This window comes from Chelonoidis abingdonii, chromosome 2, assembly GCF_003597395.2.
Source record: "Chelonoidis abingdonii isolate Lonesome George chromosome 2, CheloAbing_2.0, whole genome shotgun sequence".
Classification (NCBI taxonomy): Eukaryota; Metazoa; Chordata; order Testudines; family Testudinidae; genus Chelonoidis; species Chelonoidis abingdonii.
Genome location: NC_133770.1, coordinates 227,938,433 through 227,951,967, shown reverse-complemented (window position 1 = coordinate 227,951,967; position 13,535 = coordinate 227,938,433). Strand labels below are relative to the sequence as shown.

The window sequence follows — 13,535 nt, the reverse complement described above, 5'->3', positions numbered from 1 at the left end:
ACCTCTCCTTTACCATCATCTAACCCCTCTTTTAACAAATTCAATTTGTGATTTAAAATTAAAAACACAAAAAACTTGGTATAATTTTTTGTATTTAAAATTAAAAATAAGCACAAATAGTTTTTCTTGACACAAAAAATTAATAAAAAATTAATTTAAAATGAGAAATAACATAAACAAAACAAATTTAATGTGAAGGATGATACTGCATTTTCTTCACGAGTTGGGAAATCCTAGGTTTGAAAGACGAAAGTGCGCAAAGCAAATAGTTTTCGACATCCAGTCGACTCCTTTTTTTCATTTTTATTATGACTGACCTTGAAAAGTTTTTTTCACAGAGGTACGTAAATGAAAATGGAAGAATAATACGTAGAACTCCTTCTCCAACTTTTGGGTAAATTGGGAAATATTTTATGCAAAATTCCTCCAAGCTTAGGTTTTTGAAAATATCTTTCACCCTTGAATTGTATTTCATTTTGAGTGCTTGTTTTTGTAATATTTCTGGCAATGAATCGACATCAACGTTGAACAGATTACATGCTGATTTATGAATGGGGGTTGCCAGAAAAGTTGTCTGGAAAATAGCGGATGAATTCCTCAGTAAGACAGTCCAGATGAAACACAATTTTGTTCTTTGCATTCTCTTTACAAAGTTCTTGGAAACCTTCATTTTCAGCAAGTGATTAAAATGTTGGAAAAGATGAAAAGTTAGGTGTCTGAGCTTGCATTCGACATTTCCAAAGCTTGATTTTTTTCTGTAAATGCTTTTATGGCATCATGGTGCGCTACCATGTTTGCAGCGTTGTTCTCTTGCAGCTTCAAATTGAGACTGTTCAAAGATTCAAAAATGTCCACGAGGTATGCCAGTGAAAGTTTAAATGTTTGGTCCATAAATGCATGATATAAGTTATCTTTTTTCTGTTGCTTGAGGAAAATTTCCACTTCATCTTTCAGTTCGAATAATTTTGAAAGCATGTTAACTTTGGAAAGCCATCATACCTCTGTGTGAAACAAAAGAATTTTATGATCTGCTACCAAATCCATGCAAAGAGCAGCAAAAAGTCTCATATTTAAAGTGCTGTTCTTCATAAAATTGACAACTTTGATGGACAAATTCAATGAGTCACATTGGTCATCTGGAAGGGTTTTAGCAACCAATGTTGGTCTGTGTTTGATGCAGTGAGTTGTGGTTACAGCTGGATTTTTTTCTTTCACCAATGTTACAAATCCAGAGTGAGAGCCAAGCATTGCTGGAGCACTGCCTGTGCATATACCAACCAGTTTTTCCCATGAAAGTCCATTTTCTTCAAAAAAGTCAGAAACTGTTTTCATAACATCAGAAGCCTTTGATGTGGTCAGCAATTCTTTTGAAAAAAAAGCAGTTCTTTCACAGTTCTATCGTTAATGAATTGAATGTAGACGAGCAACTGACAGCATTGTGCTACATCAGTGGTATCATCACACTGAATTGTGAAAAAAGGAGAAGTTTTCACTGCCTCCACAACTTGAAGTTTTAGATCTTTCGCCATGTCATCGATGCGACGTTTCACGGAATTATCAGAAAGCAAAATTTCCGATATATTTTTCTTGGTTTCGGCACAGTATCAGCTGCTTCCAACAAGCAAGGCTTTACAAGAGTTTCTCCTATTATGTGCGCTTTCTTGGCTTTAGCAATGACAGTTCATAAGATGCTTCTACCCCTTCAGACGACGCTTGCTGAAAAGCTCCAGTAGTGTCCAGCTTCATGCATTTTAAATTTTGAAGTTTAGCAGCAAAAAACTCTTTTGGTTTGTCTTTCAAAGCGCCGTGGTTCTTTGTCAAGTGTCGCTCAAGAAGACTAGGTCTCAAGACATCATTGCTGAGAACTGCGTGGCATACTATGCATTGACAATGATCGATTCAATTTTTTTCTACGACGGTGAAACCATACTTAATATAGTCTTCATTGTACTTCCTTTTCTTAATTACAGCCATAATATATTAATGAAAACAATCCATGAAAATAATTTTCCTGATTCATGAATAATAACGGATGCAAGTTAATTTGAGTTATTGCGAATGTTTATTTACTACTACTATTACGTACGGATGTGTGCTGCCCTATATATACCCACCACCAGTCTGGCAAGTAGCCGGTCTTGCACAGTGAGTGGTGGAGGTAACCACTCCCATGATAAAACAGTCTCAAACACTCTCGTGAGCGAGCTAGAACGTTTTTAAAAGTTCCACCACTTTCTACATCATTCTTCGGCCTCCCCACCAACTGAAACAGCACTGCTACACATCGAAAGGCAAAAAAGTAAAATATATTCGCATTTCCTGGTATGAAATTTGAAAATATTGCAGTTATATACTTTTATTTATAGTTGTATTTTTATTATTATCGTACTTTATGGTATACCTTTACTCTCGTCTACTTATATTCACAATCAAAAACAAAAAGAGTCTTAATATTTTATTATAGTTAAATAATATAGGTCTGTAACTGGACAATGTTATCAATAGTTATTATTACATACACAGAATATGTATAATATAGTGTCTGTTGGTCTACTAAATAAATAAATAAATAAATAAATAAATAAATAATTTTTATCCTGATAAAAAAAAAGATTTGTTATGAAACTTTCACAGCCTAGCACCCCCCTTGGAATTTCTTCATGCCCCCTCTTCCCAGTTTGGGAATCGATGATCTATAGTATACAGCTTATTTTTATCCCCTCCAGTATGACAGGCATTTCAACGGGTATATTCCCCATCTGAATGTTGAGTGATGTGAAGTTCTGTACTAACATTATACATTTGTGCTTTTACTTTACAGTGCACAAATGTAAGGTACGTATTATTTACTCAGTATATGTTAAAAGTAAACCTCAGAAAACAATATCAGAATTTTCTCCATTGTATTAGTGCATCATTTCTTTACAAAACTGAATTCAAAGGAGAAATGCAACGCCTTTTGAGGTTACTGCAGCCCAGGAAGCTCTCGCAATGGAGAACAGGGACACTAAGGAGCCCCTGTGCATGCAGACCCACAAATTTATAACTTAGAGAGAGGAGTAGGATCCACCCTTGTTCCTCTTCCTTGTTTCATCTTCTGATTTTCAGGGAATGGAGAAAGTAAAGAGAATCCTGTGCTTCATAATTTCCCAAGCTGACAGCTCTATTTTGTAGCTCTTGTTCAGGAAAATCCTATTTAGCTGCTTGGATCTGTACAGTCTTCTCCAGCTGAGTGACAGCTGGGAAATAGCCACTAGGAATCGGAGCCCCTGGAGGGTATCTGTGATTAATGTTGCCCTTGAGTGGGTTTCTCATCAGGAGACACTTAGGCTTTGCCTTGCCACCTCTCAAGGGCAGGTGGCTTCTCTAGGCAAGGCTCCATGAACACTCCAGTATTTGACCTATTAATGGATTGATTATTCAGAGTAAAATTGCTAAGGACTATTAAGAAACAACTAACAAACTGGCCAAGAAAAAGCTACAGTACAGAGGCACTAAATAAAAGTAAGCCATATTTGCATGATATTTGTGCAGAGTAATGTAAATGTTAAAATGTATGTTAAATGATTTGTCCAGGTGAAAAGAAGTACACCTGCTAAAGCTGTAACTAAATCTATAGCACATGGTGATGTGCACCTCAAAGCATGCTATTTTGCATTGTGTTAAGTCAGGCATGAAATACACTATAAAAACACATCTAGTAGCGTTATAAATATATTAGGTATCAGTGTCACTGAAGGGCTTTCCATTGTCACACAGGAATATAAACTCTGGTGATGATTCAGTTTTTAAAAAAAGGCTGACTTTGATGAATGGGTGCTGTTCTACATCTTCTGGCAGCAAATTGTTTCCATAGCTTTTTCTAACATTAACAGTGATAGTGCTACATATTCCACCAAAATATAAGAGAACTGCTGGATAACACAGCAGGTTATAGTGCAAAAATGAAAAGTGAATAGCTATTTAGATTTCTTTAAAGTGTGCCCACCCACAGCTCTGGGAGTATGTATAAAATATTAACAAATTCATTCATGCATTGGGTCAATATCCATGAGCTAATCACTCTGAAATTCTCCTCTCTCTAGACTCAGCAAATGCTCCTGGTCTAGGAGATTCTGGCTTCTGGTCTAGAGGATGATACCACACATGTACAATATGCCACAGCTCACAGAGCTGTGAGGTCATGATTCATGGCCCATGGAACAATGCCTACAATGGAGTGAAGCAAGTTTGAGGACACATTTGGGTGAGGTGAATCTCAGTCTTGGTTTAGTGAGGGTTTGCCCACTGAGATTCATATCAAGCACTTTCACATTGGTCTGTGACTATGCTACGTTATCCTCCCCGGCTATGGAGGTGAAAAGGAATCAGGGCGAAGGGGGAAAAAATGGCCACATCCAATTTGGGATATTAGCCAAGACTCAGAAATGGATCCTGCATGAGAGAGGGAAACAAACGAGGCTCAGATCTATGTATAAGTATGCTTTAGCAGGCTGCCTCACTCTTCATCTGCTTTCATGGAGTGAGTGGGAAGAGGACTGTCTCAGCTCCACTGATTGTACAAAGATGTGGGGGAAGACCTATACCTTGTCCTTGCTAACTCACTACTGCTGGGGAAGGCCAGAGTGGGGAAAAACAAATATTGTGGGTAAGGACTCCAAAGTTGTGGGTTTGCCATCAGGCCACCTGGTCAGTACTCCTGGCTGGCTAGCCAGCCACACAGGAGGAAGTAAACTGTGCCCTTTAAAGGGCAAATTACTCCCTCTACTGTGCAGCCAGGGAGCTCCAGAAGGAATTGGGTCTGTCTGAGGCATAATGCTTCCCTATGGTTCTCCTGGGGTGGTGTGGATCTGAACCTTCCACAATGCAGGGCTGTGCCTAACAGGCTATTTAGCCCTTAGTCAGTGAGGATGGCCAGGAATATTCAACACAATCATTAACACATGCTGTGGAGAATTCCCATGCTCTGACTCTAATGAAGTCTGCACACAGGACATGAAATACAGGCTTATAAACATTTCTGAAAATTTAATCAACATTTCCTGAGTCTTAAACTAGTCAAACACCATGCTCTGTAGCCAGGTAAGCAACAAAATAATGAAGGCCAGATTTTGCCACCTTTGTTCATGCTGATTTTGATGGGCCTATTGCCAGACTAAGTTATATTTTAACATGAGTAAAGGGCGGAACAATCTGGCTCAAAATTATTAAACTGTAAGTTTGGTTTACAGTCATCACTTGACAAACACTCTGAATTGTGCTGGAGACTAGCTCTGTCAGATGATCTACATTTCTTCAAGTAAGTGCCACAGTTCAAATACGAACAAGCCAAAATTGTTCACTCTATCCCATACAAATTCCTTAGTGCCTGCCAGTGCTGAAATACTATGGGATCCTTTAATATAAACCATGCTATGATCTGTGTTATGCTTTGATCATTAGGAACAAATAAATACAATAAAACTAGCAGACCTTTTCTTCCATTTTACTGTATTGCGAATGTGCAGACATGATAAAGTGAAAACATTATGAAGCAACAAGAAACTTTAATAACATATAATAATGATGATAATAAAGCGAACAGAATGTTAGGAATCATTGAAAAGGGGATAGAGAATAAGACTGAGAATATATTATTGCCCTTATATAAATCCATGGTACACCCACATCTCGAATACTGTGTACGGATGTGGTCTCCTCACCTCAAAAAAGATATTCTAGCATCAGAAAAGGTTCAGAAAAGGGCAAACAAAATGATTAGGGGTTTGGAGAGGGTCCCATATGAGGAAAGATTAAAGAGGCTAGGCCTCTTCAGCTTGGAAAAGAGGAGACTAAGGGGGGATATGACAGAGGTATATAAAATCATGAGTGATGTGGAGAAAGTGGATAAGGAAAAGTTATTTACTTATTCCCATAATACAAGAACTAGGGGTCACCAAATGAAATTAATAGGTAGCAGGTTTAAAACAAATAGGAAGTTCTTCTTCACATAGCGCACAGTCAACTTGTGGAACTCCTTACCTGAGGAGGTTGTGAAGGCTGGGACTATAACAGTGTTTAAAAGGGAACTGGATAAATTCATGGTGGCTAAGACCATAAATGGCTATTAGCCAGGAAGGGTAAAGAATGGTGTCCCTAGCCTCTGTTCATCAGAGGATGGAGATGGATGGCAGGAGAGAGATCACTTGACCAATGCCTGTTAGCTTCACTCCCTCTGTGGCACCTGGCATTGGCCACTGTCGGTAGACAGATACTGGGCTAGATGGACCTTTGGTCTGACCCGATATGGCCGTTCTTATTCTCTGCATTGCACAATATGGATAAGCAGTTTGCTGGGCCAATGATGAGCCAGAGTGGCTCAGAACCTCAGTGGGAGGGGACAGCCTGATTAGTTTTTTGCTTCAGCTTTGTGTTTGGGAGCTGAGTGAGGCAGAACAGCCCAGGAAGTCTCTGATTAACTGCCTTTCCCCACAAAGGGAGTCTTTGAACTGCTGAGCATGAGTAAGGCAGTTCTAGCCCTTCAGAGACCAGCATCCAGTGTGGCAGAGATCCAACCCACCATTGGCTACCAAGACCCAGCTGAGCACTTCACAGACACCAGACCAGAGAGACAGGAGAGGACTATTTGTGTCCTGTGCACAGTGATGAGCCAAAAAAATCCAGGACTCACTTGAGGAGAAGGAAGAAAGTACTCCAAGTAGCAAGCAGCAGGGAGAATGTTTGAGCCACAGCTTGGAGGAGAAGTTATATCAATATGTGTAAGGATGACAGAATCTAGCTTTTGGCAGTATTTAGCACTCATATAGCATTTTTGTGAGGACGTCACAAAGGTAGGTAAGCATTATGGGCCAGTTTTTAAAGATATTTAGCTACCACTGATTTCAGTGGGATTTAGTTGCCTTTAAAAATCTGGCCCTATGATCTTAATGTACGCATACAGAAACTGTGGTATTCCTTCAAAATGCACTTTTTGTAATAAATATCTTGTTTCATTTTATCCATAAAATGGTTATTTTTAGTTTATTTAAAAGCAAGAACCATCTTTGCATTCCTAGAAATGCCTGAAGAAATATTGCATCATTAGTTCATGTAGTTGCAAAAGGAAGACCGTGTGGTACCAGAACAGCAGTAAGAGACAGATAATAAAAAAGTGAGTGGTTAATCTTGCACTGTAACTACTTAGGAGTATAATAAAAGTTCCTAATTATTTGCTGAAAAGAAAAATACCATATAGCATTGGATTGGTAGGCTGTGCTTTCCTATTAGCTAAGAGAACAAATTCTACCTATTACTACATTATTTGAAGGAAATAATAATTAGGAAAATGTCTCCCTTTAAAATACATTAAAAACCTAATGCATTTAGGGACGAATTCTGACACCCTTCACTGTTGATAACCTCACTAGGAGCTTTCACGCACCAACTGAGAACAAGATTTGGTATTGGTAACTCATAGTATCAATAATCATGTAATATACACATTACTAAAAGAAAGAAAAGTGTAGGGAAAAAGATTAGATTTTCACTGTGAGACTGTACTCAACATTTTTTTCTTGAATTTCACAACTGTCCCAAACAGTGTATTTTTCCTAACATAATTTATCATGTCATGTAGGTATGTAGGTAGATGTATAATTCCTTGATACAGTAATTTACCATTTTTATGTTTCCTTTCAGATCTCTATTATTATTCCAAGTGCTATTTTTATTTAAACTCATTTTGCAAATTTACCTCTCGCATAGCAGGATGAAACTCCATTGGCTTTAGTGGTGCTGCACCACAGCATGGTGTCTGCATAGAGACATTCAATTAAGTGCTGTTTGGATACAATTTAGATATACATTAGGTTTGGAGATTCCCATTCAAATCACAGTTTGGTTTCAGATTCAAAGGCAATTCTAACTAACAGAATTCTTGTGAGATCAGTTCATCCTACAAGGGTTAGACTATTTGGGATGGTACAAATCTTGTGATATCATTTATTCTTGCAAGGCATCTACCAACGTATGCAGAAGTCTCACAGGTATTAATATTTCCATGCATTTTCTTTGAATCACAACCAGAACTGGAAAGCAGACCCCTCTGAATTTTGAATCTGACATGAATCCAGAACTGTAATGACAAGCTTTTATATGGCGATTAGAAGCCACCCTATATCTTTCACCCCTGAGAGAGTTCAAAGGGTTTTTAGCCCATCACTACCTTTGTTCCACATGTACTTTGGAACATAATGCACATTATTGCTGCTGCTCATGGAGAGTAGCATGAAGATACAATAAAATGGGGAACACACCAGTTCAAGATGATGAGACATGCCTCTTGGCTTTCTCTCTCTTTGTGATAAAAAAAGGAAGCTGATTATCATGCACAAAACTTACATATTTATTTAATTTAAATAAAAGATTAACCCCCCCCTCTTTTAACATACTAAAATTCCTAACTAACCAATTGCACTGTGCACCCTATTCACACACCTCTGCTTAGTATCTACTGTGTTTTCACTTATTTACCTAATTTCTGAACACCCTCTCAGCATCAGTAAATTAGACTGACCTTAATTCTCTCATTCCCTGGTTGTTTTATTGTCAACCAGTTTTAATGAACTTCTCGCTTTATAATACAAAGAATTTTTTATTAATTATTATTATTATTATTACCTTTGCTTCAATCTGCTTAGTATCTGGATTTTGGAACAAAAATTTGATTTTGCTCTTGCCATCATCAGAAGATCCTTTAAGCTGAGAAAACTTGTACCTCCAAAGCACAGCCTAAAGGAAACAAAACATACACAGAAAGGTCAACATAGTTAATATAGAGAAGTGTATTAGAAACAGAGGATCCTCTTCCTAGGTTAGTTTTTTAACCTGCCTATGGTACATAATTAAACCAAGGTAGTGTCATCTAGCCTGAAGTCCCTTTGATTATATGGATGTATTATAAATTGACAGTGTCTGATTCAGATCAGTCAGACTGCATTGGTGAAACATTTTTTGAAACTCCTTTAACTTTATTCAACCCTAGTTAACAAAGAAAGGGTCATTTAATTCACTGTGATGTCAAAAAATAAAAGCCTTTTCCCTTGAGGATAAGTCAGACTCCATCTCTTAAGTGCTAATTTCTCACGGAATTACTTTATTTTATTTTATTTTAATTAATTAATTAATTTACTTATTTATTTATTTCCATAGAAGAAGGTATCAAGTCATGTGTGTGAGTCTGTATTTATATGAACTAAAAAATAGTGTATTTTTAAAAGTAACAATAAAACAATACCGATAAAAATGACACCATATAGTTAGCATTTACTCATGGAAAATGATTGTCTTTGGTCCAACTGAGCACTTAATGCACATGCTTCAGTTTAAGTAGTTAAGAGTCAATGCTGAACATTGACCATGTGTTGAAATGTCTTGCTGAACAGGGACCAGAATGCTCTGCCCCTCCCAGGATTGAGCCGTTAATGTGTTAGCAGCTCCAAATATTAAAAGATGACAATACATGACAACGTTTCCCACTCCACTATGAATTTTGTAATAAGGTTATCAACTAAATAGAAAAGCAGTAAATAGTCACTGTTACAAATGAATAGAAATGTATCTTCTGAAGAATATATAGGAATATTGTACCTAGAGTCTGTTGTACTTCAGTAACCAGTAATGTTACAGAACATCAAACCCATCAGCCTGGAATCAATATACAGCCTACAGTCAATATCACATTTTATGTTTAAGTAAGATCGACAAGAAATGTGTCTTGGTGAAATGTAAATAATGAGCAAAACTATTAAGGAACATTAGGGATGATCAATGTGCATCTTGTATGTATGACTTCACACTACTACTGGCTGCTATCAACTGAATTCTTTCTAGTTCCTGCACTAAAAAATCTGCATATCTACCAAATTTGTTTACATTCACAGTGCTGTCTGCATTAGATTCATCTTCTGCTTCTTCCTCTCCTTTGCCTTCATTAGCACTGCACTTTTTCCATCCGAATTTCAAACTGAATAATTTTCTTAAATAAATGACCCTATGCTGTAAGGGAAAATACAGAAAAGTGCTGAAAATTTTATCTCAGTATTCATTTAGATCCTTATTGTTTGCTGCCAATTGCTACAGAAAATAAATGTTAACCTTTTGATAGCTCAGAATTTTGTAAACTTTTTTTTCCCTTTTTGGGGGGGCCTTACTTCTCCTAATGATAGTATACATATCTAAAGAGCAACAGCCAGCATGAAGCATAGACTTCTGGATAAATACATAAGTGGTTTAATTTCAAATGGACTTTACAATGCTAAGCAAAAATTTTACCTTGTGAGTGTTAAAAATGATCTTTTTAACTTTAAAAATTGGGTGAAATTGGTGTTAATGAAAGCGAAGGATCAACAGCATTGTGGTGACTCAGAAACTTCCCAATACAGCTCTGTCAATTTGCCTCATTCTCTGCCTGCATCACTCCTACTAGTCCAGTCCTTGCACTTATCTGAACAGAGAATGTTGGTCATACAAAATCATACCCTGATTCAGAAAAGTTCTTAAACACACACTTGATTTAAGCACGTGGGTAGTCATACTTCAAATCAGGCATCTGCTTAAGTACTTTTCTGTACTAGGGGCCATAGCAGTGAAGGGACAAAAGACTTCTAGTGGCCAGAATGTTCTCACAGCACATTAAGCCATGGGACCCTTGGTCTAGCTGGATAGAGAAAGTGAGTTGCCGCATTTAACTGCAGGGATGGGGCTTGTCCAGCAGGCTGTTAGGAAGGGAGTCATTGCCCCCAATTAAGGATTCCAGGTAAAGAGACAGAAAGACATACAGCTAGAATAGGTTGGGGGAGAGGGGCGGCTGTCTCTTTCCTCCCCAGCTGACCAGACACAGGGCGGGATTATACCCAGGACAGTTCCAGTAAAGTCCTATTTAACCCAGACCAGACTAGCAGCACCCATTCTTCCACCCATTGGCATAGTTAAATTACCAGCTTTTGTCATTATACGCCACAGGCATGATACTAGTTGTCCCCTTTCTTGGGGCTTTGGGAAGGAATTTTCCCTCACTGCTACACGGGTCGAGACGAGGTTGGCTTTTTGCCTTCCCAAGAGTGAGTTACGGACCTGGTGAGATATGGATGAGGAAGGGAGTTCGGCTATAATGCTGCAACTCATTATATACGTTTGTGGCAGATGTCTAGTGCAGGTTCTCTGTATGTGTCATAAACAGATAGCTAAGGGTTAATGCCTCTTTTACCTGTAAAGAGTTAAAAAGTTCACCTAGCCTAGCTGACACCTGAGCAGAGGAACCAATGGGGGAACAAGATGTTTCAAAAGGAAGGAGGGAAGTTTCCTTTGTTTAGAGTCAGTTTCAATTTCAGCTAGAGTAAAAAGGATCAAGGAACTAGCCTCTTATCAGACTAGTAAGTTTTAGAAAAGAATAAATAGGTTTATGTTTATTTTCTTTTGTAACTTGTCTTTGTGCAATAAGGGGAATAATCAAATGTGAGTATTCTTGTGTGTACTAAGGTTTTTGCCCAGGGGAACATCCTGTGTTTTAAATCTGTTTTCTGTGAGATCAATTTGTATGCTGTCTCCCACAAGGTTTTTTTTTATACCTTTCTTTTCTTTAATTAAAAGACTTCTTTTTAAGAACCTGATTGATTTTTTCCCTGTTTTTTTAGATCCAAGGGGATTGGATCTGAACTCACCAGGGATTGGGGGGGGAAGGGAGGGGGAAGGAGTAATTCTTCCTTGTTTTTTAGATCCAAAAGAATTGGATCTGGACTCACCAGGGAATTTGTGGAGGAGTCTCTCAGGGCTACCCAGGGAGGGGAAGGTTTTTGGAGGGAAGACAGAGTTTTCCAGATGACTCAGACATCTGGATGGTGGCAGCGAGACCAGATCTAAGCTGGTAGTTAAGCTTAGAGGTGTCCATGCAGGTCCCATATCTGTACCCTAAAGTTCAGACTGGGAGTTAAACCTATGACAGTATGGAATGGATATGGTGATCAGATACAATTAATTGGTAAAGAATTTAAATGAGGCATCCTTTAAAGGGGAGGAGAAAGATGGTTCAGGGCTCCTACACTTGGTATGGGAGGAAGTCAACCCCACTTTTTCTAGCTCCTCTTAATCCTTATACAAGGAGGAATGGTGGGGTCTCAGCAGCAGGAGGTATGGGACCAGGATTGGAAAAGGGAAAGGCTGACAGTCGCTCCCCAGGAATATGGAAAGGTATATGGAACCACCTGCACCACACAGTTTTATCTGCAGTTACTTCCATATATTTAAGAATAAAGTTTCAGCCCATTTAAAACCACATCCAGTGCCTCCTGTCTGTCTTCCAGCATAGCTGGATAATGTGGTCACAATGAGATTTCATTTGTTCTTCTATCAGGATTTTGAATATAATTCCTAGAATTGAAAGTTAAAAAAACAAAAAACAAAAAAAACATTGAATAAAGGCAATCATATCTTACTCATCCTATGTAGTAAGGGATAGAATCTTCACAAGTATTGCAAAAAAGGATTCACGAACACAAAAGCAATCAATTTGCTTTTGATGGCTTTTCCCACATTTTATTCATTTTTCACAGACATTCATATGAAGCAAGTTTTGTTTGCAAAAATGTTTGTGAAAATGTGAACGTTCACATGGCTATATATTGGTACATAAATACTTGTACAAATTCTAATGAGGCTTCACATCAAAAGTGCACCCCATGATCATTTTGATAGCTTTTTTGGATTTAGAAGTCATTTGGTAAGGAAACAAACAATACAATGCAACTTTGGCCATCAATCACACATATCAAATAGGAAATCAAGTATATAGATTACTCAAACAATTATTCATGAGTGAAACATAGGCTGAAATATGTCTGCATAAGCCATTAGTCAAATTTTGAATAATAAATACATTTGTAAAAATTGAAGTCCGTTCACAAATAGAAAGAGGGTCTAAATCTGATGTATAAATTATTCCCAACTCTATTGTTTTACTTATAAGTACAATAGTAGTGACTACAAACCTTAAGCAAGTTGGGGTGTTATTTTAGTAGGTAGTCTATGGTCAGTTCTGGTGCATGTGTGTGTGGAGGGTCCTTTATTTAACAAGACATTAAAAAAGGCTATACCTGTATGAATCTACAAAAACTGTGCATAAGCGAAAGTAAGTACACATTTTTCGGAACAGTATAGCATGTTTCACTCTAACAGACTTGATGACAGAAAAGTATTTAAAATACTTTTTCAAATCAACAACCGAATCATAAAATGTCTTCCCACTCTGAGATGAATGTTCTGGCCACATTCACAAAACTCTGGATGTTCAGAAAACCTGACAAAGTTAACCAGTTCTTAAAGAAAAATATATTATGACAGACAAATAAACAAATAAATCTGATATTAGATTTAACATATTAAACAAATGCTGCAACTCCTTTTCCATGTATTATTCAAATATCTCTAGAGCTTTACCACTAATGGTATAGCATCATTTCAGAACTTTAGCCTCAATAAATACTGGAACATAACCCAAGCAA

The 13,535-nt window shown here is 37.6% G+C and overlaps 1 protein-coding gene across 1 annotated transcript in view; it reads right to left on the bottom strand.

Moving 5' to 3' along the window:
• The window catches only part of SNTG1 (syntrophin gamma 1), a 275,551-nt gene that overhangs the window by 10,521 nt on the left and 251,495 nt on the right, over positions 1-13,535 (bottom strand). The window contains exon 16 of the mRNA XM_075063014.1: positions 8,659-8,769. Coding sequence (XP_074919115.1) covers positions 8,659-8,769 — 111 coding nt within the window. The remainder of the gene's footprint in view (positions 1-8,658; positions 8,770-13,535) is intronic.